At 44.0% G+C, this 20,934-nt stretch overlaps 2 protein-coding genes and 1 non-coding gene across 8 annotated transcripts in view; all 3 read left to right on the top strand.

Moving 5' to 3' along the window:
* The window catches only part of LOC129014638 (inositol hexakisphosphate and diphosphoinositol-pentakisphosphate kinase 1-like), a 35,492-nt gene extending 33,735 nt beyond the window's left edge, over positions 1-1,757 (top strand). The window contains exon 25 of the mRNA XM_063652193.1: positions 989-1,757. The gene's annotated coding sequence lies outside the window, so the exon portion shown is untranslated. The remainder of the gene's footprint in view (positions 1-988) is intronic.
* Positions 1,758-2,001: 244 nt separating this feature from the next.
* CATSPER2 (cation channel sperm associated 2) lies at positions 2,002-20,240 on the top strand. Of its 6 annotated transcripts, none has more exons than XM_054452219.2 (13): positions 2,002-2,239; positions 2,808-2,957; positions 3,411-3,584; positions 3,762-3,830; positions 10,344-10,516; positions 11,046-11,201; positions 11,822-11,946; positions 14,608-14,786; positions 15,001-15,100; positions 15,418-15,474; positions 17,887-18,104; positions 18,458-18,622; positions 20,070-20,240. In XM_054452219.2, exons 2-13 carry the CDS (start codon positions 2,813-2,815, stop codon positions 20,099-20,101), a joined length of 1,593 nt encoding a protein of 530 aa, XP_054308194.1. In that variant the 5' UTR covers positions 2,002-2,239; positions 2,808-2,812; the 3' UTR covers positions 20,102-20,240. The 6 variants fall into 6 exon arrangements, 5 of the variants coding, with proteins under 5 accessions (XP_054308194.1, XP_054308195.1, XP_063508265.1 ...); XM_054452220.2 differs by having other exon boundaries at positions 2,013-2,239; positions 2,811-2,957; XR_010123810.1 differs by lacking the exon at positions 2,002-2,239 and adding an exon at positions 18,757-18,905 and having other exon boundaries at positions 2,249-2,957; positions 20,070-20,101.
* LOC129014953 (U6 spliceosomal RNA) lies at positions 13,111-13,217 on the top strand. Its single transcript, XR_008494466.1, has one exon. It is a non-coding gene; the product is annotated as a U6 spliceosomal RNA (small nuclear RNA).
* Positions 20,241-20,934: the final 694 nt, after the last annotated feature.

Below are 20,934 nucleotides of genomic sequence, written 5' to 3'. Positions count from 1 at the left end.
CGGGGTTTCTCCATCATGGTCAGGCAGATCTCGAACTCCCAACCTCAGGTGATCCACCCACCTCGGCCTCCCAAAGTGCTGGGATTACAGGTGGGAGCCACCGCGCCTGGCCCCAAAATTCCTTTTTTAAACCAATATTCTAGTGGCCCACTATTCTCCAACAATTCCTACATTAAATTGTTGCATGACCCCTGTAGTAAAAACCATCACTCAGATCTAACAACTCAGTGACACCCCCAGTTTTTACAAATTTAGTGACACCCCCTCAAAGCTAACACCATGATTATATAATTGGGAAGAGTTGTTCCTAAGAGATAATATGAGTTGCAAAGATGTATAAGAACTATCTATATGTGTAATCTGTACTGCCAGTTAGCCCCAGAAATGCCCTGGACACAAAATCTGTCCAAGCTGAAAACAAAATTTGCCATCTCTAGCACATCATTCTGATTCAGGTGGTCTTTACTACAGGACTTTTTTCGTGTAACCCTTAGCAAGTTGGTTGAGGCTAAGAAGTGAAGACCTGAGTCTGAAGCAAATAAAAGTTATATACAACTTTTACTGACATTTTTGAACACGGATAGTATTAAACCAAGGGTCACTGTGCCAGGAGGGGAAAAATTAAGTACTGTAATTATATATATTGAATATATTGAGCTATCCCAAGGATAAAGGAATCACTGTTTACTATGATAATGATCTGGAGGTTTAAAAAACAAAAAACAGAAACACAAAACAAAGAAAACCACGCAAATTGACTGGGCCAGAAATCTTATTTGCTTTTCCTTCTCCCCAACAGATTATTTCGTTAGTTCTATCTAAGGAATTTACAACCTTGTTCATTTAAGTCACCCTAAAGTGGAGTATTTACTGAATATTGGTTATTTTCTCATTGGAGTATTGACATTTTAAATCCTAATTAAAACGGACAATATGGACACATTCCGATGGAATTATTCTTGTTCACGTACTCTTTTCGTTTGGACAGAGCTATCTGCCGGTACTGAGATGTAAGTGATCAGCAGAAGGGAGAAACTGTACACCATGTGACGGACAAATTACCTGCCTCAAGAAAGCGCTTACGACCATTCTGCAGCCACTCAGTGACCTTGGCTAGAAACCAATGGCTGTGCGGCGTGAGGTAAGATGAAAGGAAATACCCTAGGGATCCAGGACTTCTGTATTTGGTGAAACGCCCGCTTCCACTACAAGGCTTTGGGATGCCTAGTCTGTAGACTGGAGGAACATTAATACTGACTCACGCAGAAACGATATAGCTACATATTGAACTGGGGGAAGGGGTGGCAAAACCCTCTGCAAATAGGAAGTGCCGCAAGAGCACCGAGACAAGGATGAGGCCCTGTGTGAGCGCAGCCTTCGGGTTTTCGTTGGGCCGATCAGCACCGACTCCCCGGCTCTCGGCGAGGCGCCTCCAGCTCCCGGGAATGAGAAATGTGCCCGCCGCAGCAGGGGCCCACAGGAATGAAGGGCGCCGGCGCTGCGTAGGCCTAACAGTTCCCCGCGCTCTCGCCCCCGGCCCAGCCCGGCCCTTCTTCCCCCGCCTTGGCAGAGTGGCGTCATCAGGGGGCGAGGAACTCGACGAGCATGAGGCCCGCAGAGCCCGTGTCGGAGATGCGACTCTCGAAGTTGTCGTCTGTGAGTTCTAGCACGTCGGAGGCAGCCGCGAGGCGGGCCGCAGCGAGAAGCAGCGCCACGCCCGGGAACAGCGCTAGGCGGCGGAGGCGCATGGCGGCGAGGTGGGGTGGCGACGGCCGGTAGGGTCGCGGCTTGGCTGGGGCTGCGGAGGTCGGGCGCGCGACCACAAACCGGCTGCCTGCGCTCGCGGGTCTGGCCCAGGCGGACCTGCAGCCGGAGGTCCCAACCCCCAAGCCCGGCTCGGGCCGCTGTGTGGCAGCCGCTGATTGGCTGCGCGGCGCCTTCGTCGGGCGGGCGGGACCAGCTGGTTACCGCCGAGTGGCCGGAGCGCGGGGCGGGGCCGAGGCGGCGAGTGGCTGGGCGAGCGTGGCTGGGCTCGGTCCTGGGCTGGGGGCAGGGGTTAGGGCCGGGTACCTGGGTGAGCCGAAACCGGGGGTCGGGCGGGGCGGGGAATGGGGCACAGTGAGGTTGGGAACCGGCCCTGAACTCGTCCTGCGTAGGGGTAGCCGGGCTCAGGGGGCGCCTGAGCTGGAGGCGGAAGCGTGAAGTCAGGACTGAGTGAGCGAAGAGAACCTGGGCTGAGGTGAGGCCCAGAAGCGAGAATGGAGGAGAGAAGGAGCTAGCCTCCGAAGGAGTGTTGGAGTGGACACACTTGGGACGGGACCCATTTTCAAAATGTCAGGCTTTGGCATTTTGTCCAATTTCTCTTCACTTGGTTTCTCTTTCGTGGGCAGGCCAAGCCCTCCCCCAGCTCCACCTCATTGCCTGATTCTCTCAGGCCCAGGTGGGACCCAGATTCTTTGTCCAGCCCCGGGCCCCTGCCCTTGTGGCTGCTCCTTTTTCTTGAGGTGTTTTTGTTTGTTTGTTTTGTTTTGTTTTTAATGAGTTTTAATTAGTAGTGCCGTCACAAAGTGAAGATGCCTGGCCACTTGGTCGACTGCGCAATGTCTTTACCACTCTTAGCCCCTTTTGTTTCAGAAAACCCTGAGTCTTAGTACAATGTTTGTTCTTCCCAACTGCTCCTAGTTCGCAGATGTGGGTACATTAAGGAATCTTAAGGGCAAAGAGGGTGGGGAGGAGGGGACAGAAAACCTGTAATCCTTGGTGCAGCTCCAAGAATGAAATGACACTTGATGCTTACATTTTCTTAGCAGACATGGCCGCTTACCACCAAGAAGGGCAGATGCAGCTGCCCCGAGCTGATGCCATTCGTTCACGTCTCATCGATACTTTCTCTCTCATCGAGCATTTGCAAGGCTTGAGCCAAGCTGTGCCGCGGCACACTATCAGGGAGTTACTTGGTCAGCAGCCTATTTCTTCACTAATTTAAATTTAAGACTCCTATCCACATCCTCTACATTTAAGAGTGGAAAATTTTGGGGAGGTTGGTTTAGTTGCTGGTTTACCAAACTTGATAAATCAAGGGCTTGTAAATAAAACTGAAGAGATAGAATCCACGTCTTTCACTTTTAGGCCTAGGATAGCCACTAGCCATGGATGATTGGGAAGAGTTTCTGTCAAAGACTCTTAAAACTTTGGGAGTGAACGTGCTGCTTTTGTGGGAATGGACAGTGTTGGTCATAAGCAATACATTTGCTGTCACTCCAAACAGAATTCTTAGTTGCTGTGAGAAGAGAAGGACCAGCAGTAAGGCATTAGGGGGACCCATTATCTGACCAGTATCCCTGCCCCCAACCCTACCTGCTCTATTTTCTTTGTATTTATCCACTATCCCTTTTTAATTTTCGTTGTAGATCCTTCCCGCCAGAAGAAACTTATATTGGGGGATCAACAACAGCTAGTGCGTTTCTCTATAAAGCCTCAACGTATAGGACAGATTTCACATGCCGAGAGGCTGTTGAGCAGGCTTCATGTGCGCTGCAGTCAGAGGCCACCTCTTTCTTTGTGGGCCGGATGGGTCCTTGAGTGTATCCTTTCATGTCACTCATTTTTATCCTGGCTGTTGATCATCTGACTAATGACTTATTTTTTGCTCCCCATACTCCATTGTCGCATTTTCCCTGCTTATGTTATTGCTCTTATTATTTCAGCTGCATAAATTGAAATATGCACTCCACTGTGTACGTTTCCTTAAGAGACAACAGGTCCTCTCTTCAAAAACTTCATCATCTTCCTGGTCTTTTTGAATACGATCGTATTGATGGTTGAAATAGGTGAGAACTGACATTGTATGAAAGAGGAAGTGAGGCCGGGCGCGCCAGCTCACACGTGTAATCCTAGCACTTTGGGAGGCCGGGGCGGGCGGATTGCCAGAGCTCAGGAGTTGGAGACCAGCCTGGGCAACATGGTGAAACCCCGTCTCTACTAAAAAATACAAAAAATTAGCCAGGTGTGGTAGCACGCGCTTGTAGTCCCAGCTACTTGGGAGGCTGAGGCAGGAGAATCGCTTAAACCCAGGAGGCGTAGGTTTCAGTGAGCTGAGATTGTGCCACTGCATTTCAGCCTGGGTGACAGAGTACAACTCTGTCTCAAAAAAAAAAATAAAAAAAATAAATTGGGTAGGAGTAATTTTTTTTTCTAAATTGATCAGTTTACATTTTTGAATGTCATTTGAATTGTGATAGGGACAATTATGTTAAGCCTCCTGGAGTAGGATTTATGCAACTGCTAAAATCTAGAAATATTGGCTGGGAATGGTAGCTCATGCCTGTAATCTCAGCACTTTGGGAGGCCGAGGTGGTTGGATCACTTGAGGTCAGGAGTTCAAGACCAGCCTGGCCAACATGTTGAAACCCCATCTCTACTAAAAATAGAAAAAATTAGCTGCTCGTGGTGGCGGGCACCTGTAATCCCAGCTACTTAGTAGGCTGAGGCAGGAGGACGCTTCATTGTGGGAAGCGGAGGTTGCAGTGAGCTGAAATCACGCCACTGCACCCCATTTCAAAAAAAAAAGAAATATTAATATTTGGAGGACTCTCAAGAGTATACTAGATACAGAGCATCTAGACACATAAAACTAGGTGTAATATGTAGCAATATAACAAATCCACAAGGAACAGAACTTGGGAAGACCAGTTTTATTTCTGTTGTCAGTTTAGCCTGACATTTGTTTGAATTAACCTTTTCTGTTAAAGATATTGGTGCCTATCAGTGAACGATCTAACATTTACATTTTTACAAGTATATTTAGAAAGATTAAGTATAAATAAGAAAGCTCACAAAGTATGGAAAGGTAGGTACAACTAAGATATTAGCTGAGCCAAAAAAATTACTCAAAAAGGAAATGATTCTGAAACCAGTAATAAATTATATGAAATATATTCAAAACATAAGGATGTCTGCAAAATCAGTGAGCTCATTTGTTGATAATCTCAAACTTCTCAGAAATGATGAAAGGACAGTAGAACTACTCACTTGTTTCATTCTCACTGTTGTGGGGATGTCTCCCACTTTATTTTTTAGAGACAGAGTCTCACTTTGTTGCTTAGGTTGGAGTGCAGTGGTGTGATCATGGCTCGTTGCAGCCTCGACGTCCAGGGCTCAATTGATCCTCCCACCTCGGCCTTCTGAGTAGCTTGGACTACAGGTGCATGCCACTACACCAGGCTAATTATGTTGATTTTTTTTTTTTTTTTTGTAGAGGCAGGGTCTCACTATGTTGCCCAGGCTAGTCTTGAACTCCTGGGCTCAAAAGATCATCATGCCTCAGCCTCCCAAAGTGCTGGGATTACAGGCATGAGCCACCACATCCAGTCTAGGAGGAATTTTTAAGAGAAGGGCATAGTTATGAAGCTCTTGGCTGTTTATGTCACACAGATATTTTCCTCAACAGAAATGTCCAGTGCCTGTAGCCAGTTCAGGACTCTGTCTCTAGTTCCAAGTCCCCTACAAGCTTATCTCTGGGGCCCAGGCATGGTGGCTCATGCCTGTAATCCCAGCACTTTGGGAGGCTGAGGCGGGAGGATCGCTTGCGCTCAGGAGTTTGAGACCAGCCTGGCCAATGTGGAGAAACCTCATCTCTACAAAAAATACAAAAATTAGCTAGGCGTGGTGGCACATGCCTGTAGTCCCAGCTAAGCAGGCCGAGGTGGGAGGATCGCTTGAAGCCTGCGAGGTGGAGGTTGCAGTGAGCCATCGTGCAACTGAACTCCAGCCTAGGTGACAAAGTGAGACCCTGTCTAAAAAAAAATAGTCCTTTAGTGCAGTCAGGTCAAAGATATTTAAATATACAACAATAATTGATGTCACTGACCCACTACAGTATACTATATACTTCGAGGTGTTTTATTTCCTCCTCGTAATGGTGAAGATTTTGAACTAAGTTACTTATAATTCCCTTTTATTGTATGATTGCTGCCCTGTATTTGCCTTGTATGGCTAGAATTATAGTCCTAAGCCTTGGAATGAAGTAAATAATAGTAACTATACAGGATTTCCTAGATCAGTGGTCCCCAGCCTTTTTGGCATCAGGGACTAGTTTCTTGGAAGACAGTTTTTCCATGGATGGGGTAGGAGGGAGGTTTCAGGATGAAGCTGTTCCACCTCAGATCATCAGGCATTAGATTCTCCTAAGGGTCACGCACATGCAGTTCACCATAGGGCTCGCCCTCCTATGAGAATCTAATGCCGCAGCTGATCTGACAGGAGGTGGAGCTCAGGCAGTAATGCTCACTCACCCACCACTCACTTCCTGCTGCATGGCCGGGTTCCTAACAGACCATGGACTGGTACCAGTCCAAGGCTGGGGCTTGGGACCCCTGCCCTAGATCTAATAGACAAATCAAAATAGAATAGCACTAACTATTCTATTTGGTAAAACAGTTAACTGAATATGAAACATGATCACTGTGCCAGAGGATAAGTAGATTGCCAGACTAGAAATTACCTGGCAAGCTCATGGAAATTTTATCTTATTAAGCTTATTCTTGTGGTAGAAAGGGAGGAGGGATTTTACAAAGGGAAATTATTTGTGATTAACAGATTTCTTTGAACAGACTAATTCATATGATAAACATTAAGACTTTTTTTAGGCTTAAAAATTTTTTTTTTCCAATCACAAAGTGATCTAAACTGTTAGAGCTTTAAAAAATCTGCTTCCACAACTGGATATAGGTAATTCTCTTTTGCACTTTAAACATCAATTGGCTTCTTTTTAAAATCTCATATTTTGTTTCTAAATAATGAGAAAGAAAAAAAGATTTGACTCATTTGCAAGCATTTGTCAGAAAATAATGCAATGCAAGTGTAGATAATCCTTCAAATTAAAAACAGTATGTTGGGAGGCTGAAGTGGCGGGATCACTTGAGGCCAGGAGATTGAGGCTGCAGTGAGCTGTGATCTCAGCAGTGCACTGCAGCCTGGGTGACAGAGCAAGACCCTGTCTCAAAAATAAAATAAAATAAAACCTAAGTATAATATCATTACAATTTTTTCCTGAAGGTGGGCATATTCCTGAAGATTACAATTTTTTACATTGACTTTTAAAGTCCTAGAGAGGGTTTGATGTGCTATATAAAGTTTTTGGTCAAATGAATGGAATTTATAGAATCTGATGAAGATCATCTTGAGATTATACTTGCAGAATTATTCTTAATGCTCTTCATGAAATTGTATTTTTGGCTGGGCATGTGGCTCACGCCTGTAATCCCAGCAATTTGGGAGGCCTAGTCCTGCGGATCACTTGAGGTCAGGAGTTCAAGACCAGCCTGGCCAACATGGTGAAACCCTGTCTCTACTAAAAATACAAGAATCAGTGGGTATGGTGATGCGCACCTATGGTCCCAGTTTCTCAGGAGGCTGAGGCAGGAGAATCGCTTGAACCCGAGAGGCGGAGTTTGTAGTGAGCCAAGATGGCAGCTGGGCGACAGAGTGAGTGGGAATCCATCTCAAAAAAAAAAGAAAGAAATTATGTTTCAACATCAGTGTTCCTTGTTTCATGATGGATATAACTAGCCAAAACATTACTAAAAATATTAAAACTGTGTAAATGTGAAAATCTACATATCAGTTTATTGTTACAGTGTTCTATTCTCCTCACCTATAATATTGGGCTCCTTGAAACCAATGTGAATTTACCTGGTATTCTGTGAGGTGACCTACTGTTGTTTTTCTAGAATAGGGAGTAGCAATAGATGACTGTTCATGGTGAACTCTACCCTGTAAAACAGAATTATATATTTGCCTGACTTGCTTGATCAAATGGCTGTTGTCAGTCACCCTGAGAAGAATATTGAAGCATAGATGTTCACTGCTACTTCACTTCACTGGCTAAGATTCCTGGGTAGACTTCACTGGGCTCCTGGTCTCTATTTCCATTAAGACTCCTTTGCCTTGCTATAGCAGCCTGAAAAATTCCAAGAATTTTAAAAAGTTATTTTTCATCTTCAGAGAGGACACATTACTTGATGTAGAGTGGAGGCAGTCACTTTTGCACATTCCGTGCTGCTGAGGCAATTTCTGCTATTCGTTCCTCTGAACTTCCTTGGGTTTGTTTAGCTTCTGTAAAATTATTCATTTTTCCAGAGAGTAAAAGTGCTACTGCTTCTATAATTTGGACTTCCCTACTTAAACTATTTTAAACTACTCAAAACTATATTCTGCTTTACAAGAGCCTTATTTTACTTCATTGCTCTCTTTGGGTTCCTGTTTTGCAAGGGCAAAAACTGAATAAAAATGATAGCATTCTATTTTCCAGCCACAAATGTGGTCCTCAGCTCTTTCTAATTATATAATCCCATGCTCCTGAGAGCTAGAATTTATCGTTAAGTGAAAAAAGTTTGTATTTTATTGAATCTAAGCTGTCATCAATGGTGAAATTCACTATTTACCAATAAGAAATAAAAATGCTCAGTTAAACTGGGACACATCGCTGATTGTAAAATGCATCCTCACTTTGGGAGGCCGAGGTGGACAGATCACGAGGTCCAGAGATGCAGACCATCCTGGCCAACATGGTGAAACCCCGTCTCTACCAAAAATACAAAAATTAGCTGGGCATGGTGGCGCACGTCTGTAGTCCCAGCTACTTGGAGGCTGAGGCAGGAGAATCACTTCAACCCAGGAGGCGGAGGTTGCAGTGAGCTGAGATTGGGCCACTGCACTCCAGCTTGGCAACAGAGCGAGACTCCGTCTCAAAGAAAAAAAGAAAAAGCATCCTAATTTCATGGATGTTAAAATGTGAAAAATTGTCCGTCTTAGAGAAACGTGCGTGAAAGAAAAACTTACAGAAGTACAGAGCCTAAATAAGCATAGGAGTGCTGGGTGCAGTGGCTCATGCCTATAACCCCAGCACTTTGGGAGACCAAGGCGGGAGGATCGCTTCAGCCCAGGAGTTTAAGGCCAACCTGGGCAGCATAGGGAGACCCCATCTCTACAAGTAATTTAAAGAAAAAATTAGCTGGGCATGGTGACATGTGCCTGTGGTCCCAGTTACCCAGAGGCTCTTGAGCCCGGAAGATCCAGGCTTCCGCGAACCATGATTATGCCACTGCACTCCTCCAGCCTGGGTGACAGAGTGAGACTCTGTCTCAAAACAAGCATAGGAGTGAGTATAGCATAACTCCATTGGTTTTTAGAAGGGGCCAACCTCTGCAAAATTCTAGGGATGATTGAAGTATGGTTCTGTTCTTTTTGTCTGGATTCAGTTCAGCATCAGGATGACTTTAAAGCCAGAGCACCACAATGTTGATTTCTGTTTAGCTCTTAAGGCTATTATAATCTGAGTGTTTTTTTCCCCAAGAGTATGGCATACATCCATTCATTGTGTAAAAGAGATGAAGAAGGTTGAAAGAGAAAGGCAATGAATTAAGGAATAGCAATTAGTAAATAATAGGTTTCGGCCGGGCACGGTGGCTCACGCCTGTAATCCCAGCACTTTGGCAGGCTGAGGCAGGCGGATCACCTGAGGTCAGGAGTTCGAGACCGGCCTCAACATGGAGAAAGCCCGTTTCTACTAAAAATACAAAATTAGCCGGGTGTGGTGGTGCATGCCTGTAATCCCAGCTACTCGGGGAGCTGAGGCAGGAGAATTGCTTGAACCCAGGAGGCGGAGGTTGCGGTAAGACGAGATTGCACCATTGCACTCCAGCCTGGGCAACGAGCGAAACTCCATCTCAAAAAAAAACAAAAAACAAAACAAAACAAAAGTAAATAATAGGTATCTAGAGACGAAGTGCACATTCAATTTGCTTTGCAGAGCAAAACCAATTTTAGGCAGGGAAGAAAGGAAAAGTTTTAAAAGAAAGCTAACAGAACCAAGTGATTTATTGTTATAAATCAATATACCCTAATGATTCTGGCTTGTTTCTACATTTGTTATAAAGTACTTCAGATATCATGGCCCTATATTTTCATTCTGTTGTGAAGACCCATTGCTTTCTTGTGAACTTTGGGACTGAGATAACAGTACAGTAGATGGGGGTGGGGGATTGGAGGTAGGGGTAATTAAAGAGAGTAGTCTCTTAGTAGCTGTGTGACCCCAGATTGGATCGCAAGTGACTTGTAGCTGGGCAGACATAACTATATCAACAGATTGGTTGTGGCTATGTTTTATGGTCAATTGTGTCCTTCCCTGTATTTCACAGGTTGAAGCAACAGTGTTAAGAAGAGAAACTCAAAGAAAAATGGAACAGTACTGGGCAAAACTGTGGTTTATAAGTGTGTTCATTCTCCATCATTCAGTTTCCAGCTTCCTTAACTTTTATTCCTCCTTTGCTCTATCCTCACAGAATTGCTGGAATCCACAAATAACAAACTATGGCCATTGAAGCTGACCTTGGAGGTGGCAGCTTGGTTTATCTTGCTTATTTTCATCCTGGAGATCCTTCTTAAGTGGCTATCCAACTTTTCCATTTTCTGGAAGAGTGCCTGGAATGTCTTTGACTTTGTTGTTACCATGTTGGTAAGGATAGAGATCCTGAGGGTTCGTTTAGTGGGATGAAGGATGTGCCTAGGTGAATCAAAAGAACAAGACAAGTTAACATGATAATAGGAAGAAACAAAAATTTACTTAACTTCCTTCTTTTGATTTTTTTTCCTAAAACTAAACATCAGTCATTGCAGGAGTTGTTAGTATTAGGAGCAAGGTAGGCTAACTACAACATCAACACCAACAAGAGCATCTGCCGGTTACTGAGCACTTACTAAGTGCCAAGCACTATTTTAAGTGTTTTCCTTGCATTATCTCATTTATGCTCCACAACAACCCAATTAAATAACCACGAATTTTATCCCCCTTTTTATATGTGAGCAAGTTGAAGTACAGTGTTTAAGCAACTTAATATAGAAAGGCTGAATAGTAAGTAATTCTCAGAGAATGCTATTCAAGGAATAATGCCCAGGGAACAATGAAGAGGATGAGATGAAGAAGGTGCAACTCTGCCTGGGTGCCTTGGGGTATATTTTACTTATAATCTTTGTGTTTTCCACAGTCCCTGCTTCCCGAAGTTGTGGTATTGGTAGGGGTAACAGGCCAATCAGTGTGGCTTCAGCTTCTGAGGATCTGCCGGGTACTGAGGTCTCTCAAACTCCTTGCACAATTCCGTCAAATTCGAGTTATTATTTTGGTCCTGGTCAGGGCCCTCAAGGTGATTTGACTGTTGCAAGCTAAAGCAGGGGGCAAGGTAGATAAATGTGAGGGCTTAACATAGAATATGAAACAAATTTGCCAGGTGCGGTGGCTCACGCCTGTAATCCCAGCACTTTGGGAGGCCGAGGGGGACGGGTCTTGAGGTCAGGAATTCGAGACCAGCCTGACCAACATGATGAAACCCTGTCTCTACTAAAAATACCAAAAAAAAATAATAATAATAATAATAAAAAAAAAGCCGGGCTTGGTGGTGTGTGCCTGTAATCCCAGCTACTCAGATGGCTGAGGCAGAAGAATCATTTGAACCCAGGAGGCGGAAGTTGCAGTGAGCCGAGACCGCGCCACTGCACTCCAGCCTAGGCGATAGAGTGAAACTCCATCTGAAAAAAAAAAAAGAATATGAAACAAATCTGGGTGGGTCAAAGAAGGCAATGAAACGTCCTGTGAAATGTTATTGGATAAGAAGGGGCTGGGGACAGGTGCCATGGTTCAGAGATGACTGGGTTCAGCAGTGCAAGAGAGGGTTTGGTGGGAGATTGCCAGGTGGGCTTGACTGGGCTGTTGGTGGAGATCAGCCTAGTTTGGCCTACGTCTGACATGAGAGTTAATGGCCTCTAGAGCATGACCTTCCTCTTGATGTTGCTGCTCATCTTCTTCTACATTTTTGCTGTGACTGGTGTCTACGTCTTCTCAGAGTACACCCGTTCACCTCGTCAGGACCTGGAGTACCATGTTTTCTTCTCGTAAGCAGAGCTGGGGACAGCTGGGTGAGGGGAGAAAATTTGGCTAAGAGACCGGGAAGCTTGTCCAAAGTATAGTAATATAAAAAATACAGTCTATTCCAAGAAACTGAAATAGAACACAATAGGGAGAGGGAAAGAGAAAGCAAAAGAATAGTGAATGGTATTAGCTCTGATGTTGAGGGTAGGGCAGCTAGTTCCATGTTTATTCTGGGTTTTGCAAATTCAAACCACACTGTCGTCAGGCATCTTTAAATAGCAGTATACTCCAGTGGTTAAGCTTGGTTTCTGTGACTCAGTTACCTCTTTTGAAAAATGGGGGCGGGGCGCGGTGGCTCACCCCTGAAATCCCAGCACTTTGGGAGGCCAAGGTGGGTGGATCATGAGGTCAAGAGATCGAGACCATCCTAGCCAACATGGTGAAACCCTTTCTCTACCAAAAATACAAAAATTAGCCAGCCGTGGTGGCAGGCGCCTGTAGTCCCAGCTACTCAGGAGGCTGAGGCAGGAGAATTGCTTGAATCTGGGAGGCAGAGATTGCAGTGAGCCGAGATAGTGCCACTGCACTCCAGCCTGGCAACAGAGCAAGACTCCATCTCAAAAAGAAAAAAAAAAAAAAAAAAAAAAGAAAGAAAAAGAAAAAAGAAAAGAAAAATGGGAATAGGCTGGGCACGGTGGCTCACGCCTGTAATCCCAGCAGTTTCAGAAGCCAAGACAGGTGGATCACCTGAGGTCAGGAGTTTGAGACCAGTCTGCCCAACATGGTGAAACGCTGTCTCTACTAAAAATACAAAAATTAGCCAGGTGTGGTGGGCGCCTGTAATCCCAGCTACTCCGGAGGCTGAGACAGGAGAATCACTTGAACTTGGGAAGCAGAGATTGCAGTGAGCTGAGATTGAGCCACTGCACTCCAGCCTGGGCAACAAAGAGTGAAACTCCATCTCCATCTCAAAAAACAAAAAAAAAGAATAATAGCAGTGCTACTTCATAAGAGTGTGGGGTTAAATGTGGTAATGCATTTAAGCACTTAGCACAGTATGTGACACATTATAAGTGATCAATGAATGTTACTATGATTCTCAAATATGATCACTGGTTTTATCCCAATCTCTACATATTACACATGCACACGCCTATTCCTGATCTCTGTCTAGAAAACACTAATCAGTGCTCACTTCGGCAGCACATGTACTAAAATTGGAACGATATAGAGAAGATTAGCATGGCCCTTGTGCAAGGATGAAACACAAATTTGTGAAGTGTTACATATTTTTTTAAATATTAAACCACTAATCAGTGTTTTCTAGAACAAAATCAACTTGAATATCGAGTAGATAATCCTGTTTATGAATTAGAATTCAATCTTGTCAGCACCTCTCAGGACTCTGTTAGACTCTAACAGATAGTTTTGTAAGAATATTGAGTTAGGAAAGTCCCAGATTTTATCCTATACAAGCTCTGATGTTTTCAACAAATTGTATATGGGGGACTAAAAAGAAAGGTAGGAAAATTTAGATACCTTCCTGGAAACTTTTTACTTTTTTAGTAATTTTTAAATATTAATTTTATAATTTGTATATGTTCATTATTTAGGATCACAGATGTTTATGTAACATACCCATTTACTTGTATATCATTTCATACCAGCAAACTAATAGGAATAATTTTGTGAATGATCTTCTATTTTGCTAAATTTGCTAATTTTGCTAAATTTGCGAGTGATCTTCTATTAAGTGGAGTCCGTAGAGCAGTAGAGAATAAAATTAGAAAAAACGGCCAGGCATGGTGGCTCACACCTGTAATCCCAGCACTTTAGGAGGCTGAGGCAGGCAGATCACTTGAGGTCAGGAGTTCAAGACCAGCCTGGCCAACATGGTGAAACCCTGTCTCTACTAAAAATATGAAAATTAGCTGGGCATGGTGGCGCAGGCCTGTAATCCCAACTACTTGGGAGGCTGAGGCGAGAGAATTGCTTGAGCCTGGAGGGCAGAGGTTGAAGTGAGCTGAGATCACTGAACTCCAGCCTGGATGATAGAGTGAGACTCTGTCTCAAAAAAGGAAAAACTATCTAGTTGGTGATTCATTCATCTTTTAAAAATTCAGTCAATACCTATTTATTATTTATTATACCCAAGGACTAATGGAATAGTGAGAGTTAGTCATAGATTATTCATGATAAAGGAAAATTTAGGCTGGGTGCGGTGGCTCACACCTGTAATCCTAGCACTTTGGGAGGCTGAGATGGGCAGATCACCTTAGGTCAGGAGTTCGAGACCAGCCTGGCCAACATGGCAAAACCCCATCTCTACTAAAAATACACAAATTAGCTGGGCGTGGTAGTGCATGCCTATAATCCCAGCTACTCGGGAGGCTGAGGCAGGAGAATCTCTTGAACCCAGGAGGTGGAGGTTGCAGTGAGCCTAGATCGTGCCACTGTACTCCAGCCTGGGCAACAGAGTGAGACTCCATCTAATAAAAACAACAACAACAAGAAAAAACTTCAAACTGTAGAATGATTAGCTAAAAACTGAGTATGGTAGAAAAGGAGCCAAAATCAGAACAAACTACAAAGAAATGCTTTATGTTTCTTTAAAAGTAAGAATGGTACCATTTTTGAAAGGTTTAGGTCTCTGCTTCTGTCTATTCACATGCCTTTTTCTTTAGGGACCTCCCGAATTCCCTGGTAACAGTGTTCATTCTCTTCACCTTGGATCATTGGTATGCACTGCTTCAGGACATCTGGAAGGTGCCTGAAGTCAGTCGCATCTTCAGCAGCATCTATTTCATCCTTTGGTTGTTGCTTGGCTCCATTATCTTTCGAAGTATCATAGTAGCCATGATGGGTAAGCATAGAGGAGGTGAAACTTGTTTGGGAAGAGTGGTTGGGAAAAAATTAGTCTGAAAGCTGGGATTGGTGGCTTATGGGTATAAAGAACCTAGTGTAGCAGAAAGGCTTGGGTTCTGGATTGGATATTTCACTTGGATTCTCCCCACCCAAGCCCTCTTCCCAGGTGTAGTCATTACCATCTCCCAACTCCTAATGGCCCTTTGGGGCAGTTACTAACTTTCAGAATATCAGGAAAGAGCTGAATGAGGAGATGGCACGTCGGGAGGTTCAGCTCAAAGCTGACATGTTCAAGCGGCAGATCATCCGGAGGTCTGCTTCTCCCTTTTCAACCCCAACTTTCCTTCTCAAGGGTTTCCTGAGCTCATTTCTTGTTTCTACTCCTTGACCCTACTTTTCCCTTTGTGACAGTAGATTTGCCCCCAAGGATAAGAATTCTCTAGCTCTAGAATATTGCCTGATTCTTCATCCACTGTGGGAGTCCTCCATTTTTTTTCACTCCTTGACTACAATTTGTTCTCCCCAATTAGTTTTCTTCACTTTCTGATATGAACTCTTTTTTCTTACCACACTTTTGCTTGAATATAACTGTCTTCGCTCTTTTTTTTTTTTTTTTTTTTGCTCTGCAGGAGAAAAAACGTGTCACGTGAAGCGCTGACGTCAAGCCATAGCAAAATAGATGACAGGTTAGGAGTATGTATGTGAACTGGGATAGAAACACATGAAGGAGGAGAGGGTGGAAAACTAAAGATGAAGATTAGCTTTGAGAGATAATTCATTCATTTAATAACTGCATATTGTAGTAGGTTGACTAGTGGCACCCGAAATAATATGTTCATGTTCTTACTCCCTGGAACCTGTGAATGTGACCTTATTTGGAAAAAAAAAGATCCTAAGTTAAGGATCTTGAGATGAGATCATCCTAGATTATGCTGATAGGTCCTAAATCCAATGGCAAGCATACTTATAAGAGATGAAAGAGGAGAAGACACAGAGAATAGGAGAAGGCGATGTAAAGACAGAGACAGAGGTTGGGGCTAATGCCGCCACAAGCCAGGGGAAGCTGAGAAATGCCAGGCAGCTGCCAGAAGGTAGAAGAGGCAAGGAACTTCTCCCCTAAAGCCTCCAGAGGGAATATGGCCCTGCCAACACCTTCATTTCAGACTCTAGCCTCTAGAATTGTGACGGAATATATTTCTGTCATTTTAAGCTACCAAGTTGATAGTAATTTGTTATGACAGCCACAGGACACTAATACAAATACCTTCAATGAAACAGATATGATTCTAGACCCCAAGTGTTTATCAGTGAACAAAAAAAGCAGAAGCAGAAGTAAACTCATTCACTCATTAACAAATAATTACTGGCTAGATGTGGTGGCTTATACTTGTAATCCCAACACTTTGAGAGGTCAAGGCAAGAGGATTGCTTGAAGTTCAAGCCAGAAGTTCAAGGCTGCATTGAGACGTGACTTCACCACTGTTCTCCAGCCTGGGCAACAGAGCAAGATCCCATCTCAAAAATTTAGCAGGGTGGGTATGGTGACTCATGCCTGTAATACTAGAATTTTGGAAAACAGGTGGGCAGATGACTTGAGCTCAGGAGTTCAAGACTAAACTAGGCAATGTGGCAAAATCCTGTCTCTACGAACAAAAATTAGCTGGATGTGGTGGTGTGCTCCTGTGGTTCCAGCTACTTAGGAGGCTGAGGTGGGAGGATTGCTTGAGCTGGGAGGTTGAGGCTGTGGTGCGCCATGATTGTGCCACTGCTCTGCAGCCTGGGTGACAGAGTAGGACCCTGTCTCAAAAAAACAAAAAACAATAAAGAACAAAGAATTATTGAATACTTAGTAGGTGCTTGGGATGTATCAGTGAACAAAATAGACAATAATGCCTGCTTCATGGAACTTACGTATTAGTAGTGGTAAAGAGATAATAAGCAGTGAATATATTAAGTAAATTAATCTGTTAAAATATGATAAGCATTATGGGAAAATTAAAAGTAGAACAGGTTAAGGGAGATTGGGAGTAGAAGGTGGGATTGCAGATGGGTTGTAGTTGTTTTTTTTTTTTTGAGGCAGAGTCTCGCTCTGTCACCAGGCTGGAGTGCAGTGGCATGATATCGCTCACTACAACCTCCGCCTCCTGGGTTCAAGCGATTCTTCTGCCTCAGCCTCCCAAGTAGCTGGGACTACAGGTGCCCGCCACCATGCCTGGCTAATTTGTTTATTTTTCTTTTGTATTTTAGTAGAGACGAGGTTTCACCATGTTGCCCAGGCTGGTCTCAAACTCCTGAGCTCAGGCACTCCACCCGCCTCAGCCTCCCAAAGTGTTAGGATTACAGGCGTGAGCCATCGTGCCCAGCCGCAGATGGGCTGTAGTTTTAAACAGGGTAGTCACGGTGACCTCATTGAAAAGGTAATGTGAGCAAAGACTTGAAGGAGGTAAGGGGATCACCATGTGGATATCTGTAAGAAGAGTGTTAATAGGCAGATGAAACAGCTAGTGCAAAGGTCCTAAGCTGGAAGCATGCTTGGTGTGTTTGAGAAACAGCAAAGAGGCCATTGTGACTGTAGTAGAGTGAGCAGGGGGAAGAGTGCTGGGAAATGAAGTCAGAGAGATAATGGTGACCTGATCCTGTAGCGTTGTGGGTGCCATTGTAGGGACTTTGAAATGGCAAGCAGAACAGAGGAGTGACATGAAGTGACTTACATTTAAGAAGGATTACTCTGGTTGCTGTGTCGATGGAAGAACAAGGGAAGGAGCAGAGAGATCAGTTGGGAGGCTATGCTGCTGCCCAGGCAAGAAATGATGACAGCTTAGGCCAGAGTGGTGGCAGTGAGTTAGTGAGAAAAGATATATTTCGAAGGTAGAGTCAGCAGGATTTCTTGATGGACTGGATATGGGAGGGAAGAGAAGAGTTAAGGATGACACATGAATGATTGAAGTTGGAAGTGCCTGAGTTTAGAGTTTGGGAGTAATTTGGCCCTCATTGTCTTATGCCCCAGCTTTAGGGGGTGGCCAGGGGCAGAACCAGAATAATGAGTGGACTAGTCATATGTTGTAAATGTTTGTGAAGCCATAAATTTCTTCTTTCAGTTCAAGAGGAGCTAGTCAACAAAGGGAAAGTTTGGACTTATCAGAAGTGTCTGAAGTAGAGTCTAATTATGGTGTCACTGAAGAGGATTTAATAACATCTGCATCAAAAACAGAAGAGACCTTGTCAAAAAAGAGAGAGTACCAGTCTTCCTCCTGTGTCTCCTCCACATCCTCTTCCTATTCTTCCTCTTCTGAATCCAGATTTTCTGAATCTGTTGGTGAGCCGAAGAACTATACTAATGAGTTTTTTCCATTTGAATTCAGACTCCTCTTTAAGACATCTTAGTCTTAACAGGAGCTCTCCTACTATATGTCCTTTCCAATTTTCTGGTCTTAATTACTTTCTTTTTGCTTCTTAATTTCCCCTGTACTACTTCTTCACTTTGGGTAAGTGTGGCTGTGGCCCTCATTGCTCATTGTAAAAAGTTGTTTCTTACTGATGAACCCTTTCCCTCCTTGCTTCCTGTTACCTCTTTCCACCCCACCTTTCCACCCACACCATAGGATTTACCAGCTCTTACCCAACTTTTACAAATCTAGACGTGCTTTTCTGAAGCATTCCTCCCTGCAGGTCGTTTGGACTGGGAGACTCTTGTGCACGAAAATCTGCCCGGGCTAATGGAAATGGATCAGGATGACCGTGTTTGGCCCAGAGATTCACTCTTCCGATATTTTGAGTTGCTAGAAAAGCTTCAGTATAACCTAGAGGAGCGTAAGAAGTTACAAGAGTTTGCAGGTATGGAGTTAGGGCAGTCATGGGGACCATGGGAATATATATATAGCGTTTATAGCTGTCCACTATTCTGGCATCTCAGCTTCTCAATTTCTGCCTACAACTAAAATAGGCAAATTCTTGGTTTTGTATGTCAGATTCTGGGAATGTGTCCCACTTTTCCCTAACTGAGAGAGAACCTAGAAACTCTGCTTCTGTAGCAGGGGACGCCTGAATCCTATGAGGTATGAGAGCTTATTTCCCAAGAAGAGAAAGTCGAATCCCAGTTGTTGGGAATTAGGACAAGGTAGGCTCTTGCTTGATTTGGGCAGCCCACCAGTTTCTGCACGTTTGTTCCCTCTGAAGATTGCATTTCAGACTTGAGCAGCAGGGCCTAAGCCTCAAGCTGGAGAGCTATGGGGGATCAGACAATGAGCAGGAGGCCCACAAGTGCTCACTGTCCTAACTCCCTAAAGAGGTTTATGAATTCTAAACTTCTGTTTGTATCTGCCCCTTCTAGTGTCAGCCTCTATAAAGATAAATATGTGATTTAAATAGTAGAGTTTGATGTAAACTGAGAACTATCTATTCAAAGTTATTTTTCCTAAATTTCATTACTTCATGACTCATTTGGATTAATACAATTTCCCTCTAAAAGGAAAAAAAAAGGCCGGGCACGGTGGCTCACGCCTGTAATCCCAGCACTTTGGGAGGCCGAGGAGGGCGGATCATGAGGTCAGGAGATCAGGATCATCCTGGCCAACATGGTGAGACCCCATCTCTACTAAAATACAAAAAATCAGCCGGGCGTGGTGGCACATGCCTGTAGTCCCAGCTACTCAGGAGGCGGAGGCTGAGGCATGAGAATTGCTTGAACCTGGAAGGCAGAGGTTGCAGTTAGCGGAGATCACGCCACTGAACTCCAGCCTGGCAAAAGAACGATGCTCCGTCTCAAAACAAAGCAAAAACAGAAGAGTTACGGGCGGATTTTTATAATTTAATATGTGTTATCTGGGTTTTTCCCCTCATACCTAGTTGAAATCAACTCAGTTTGAATATAAGAAATTAGAGAGGAGGACTGTGTATTTGTGTGTGGTGGGCACAGGTGGGAAACGAGGAATTTATAACATTGGAACATGGAATTTAGGGCAAGATGTGAAAGACAGGCTTTGCTTACTTCACAATTGTTGCCTAAATTTAATCCTATTCCTTCTAGTCATTCTTAGCCCTGCCTTCCCACTTATTCTCTAGGGAGGACAGGGTGAAAAGGAGGAAAATGCAGGAAGGTAGTTTCTTTAATCTTGATAAAACTTGTCTATGGCAAAGAGTACACAGAATCATATGGCTTAATTTAAAGATTAGTAAAGACTAGTGAGGGAGCCTAGAACCCAGAAAAGCAAGGTCTTCACCAAACATTTATATATGTAGAATATTCTTAGCTCTCCAGCCTCACAATCTGTTTCCTTTGCAGTGCAGGCACTGATGAACTTGGAAGACAAGTAAAGCAATGGATGGCTTCAATATACCTTGGGCCCAGCAAAAGATAATGAAGGGAATTGTTGGAAATAGAGAATTGAAAATATAAATGTCTGTTCAGATAGAACAATGTCTGTTCATTAAAATTAAAAAGTATAAGTGTCTAGGCCAGGCGCAGTGAAATCCCGTCTCTACTAAAAACACAAAAAAATTAGCTGGGTGTGGTGGCAGATGCCTGTAATCCCAGCTACTCGGGAGCCTGAGGCAGAAGAATCACTTGAACCTGGGAGGCAGAGGTTGCAGTGAGCCAAGATCGCTCACTGCACTCCAGCCTGGGCAACAGAGTGAGACTCCATCTCAAAAAAAAACCAAACAAACAAACAAAAAAAAGTATGTGTCTAATAAATACTCTTGATAGCTGCTCAGTAGTCTGACTCTGAGATAAGGTATATTGAAAGGCATAATGTCAAGCAAAAGAGTTAGTTCAAGCTGAGTGTGGTGGTGTATGCCTCTAGTCCCAGCTATGAGCTGAGGCAGGATTGTTTGAGGCAGGGAGTTCGAGGCTGCAGCAAGCTAGGATCATACCACTGCATTCCAGCCTGGGCAACATAGCAAGACCCTATCTCTAAAAAAGAACAAAACAAGTTAGCTCAGATGCCAGTGGAGTCTGTGCTCCTTAGCTTTCTACCCTTTCCACAGCTCCTGAATCTGACTCATTTCTTGACTTTATCATTATAGCTTCCACCCTTCCTGCAACCTCTACTGCCTGATTAGAGTCCTAATTTTACCCTCTCCCTCCATGATGCATAGGTAAAGGCCTCTCTGTGGAGTAAGGAGATCTTCAGAGCTGTTAGTGTAAC

This window comes from Pongo pygmaeus, chromosome 16 (assembly GCF_028885625.2).
Source record: "Pongo pygmaeus isolate AG05252 chromosome 16, NHGRI_mPonPyg2-v2.0_pri, whole genome shotgun sequence".
Lineage (NCBI taxonomy): Eukaryota > Metazoa > Chordata > Mammalia > Primates > Hominidae > Pongo > Pongo pygmaeus.
Note: the sequence above shows the minus strand (reverse complement) of the source record. Positions and strands in the feature narration are given on the sequence as shown.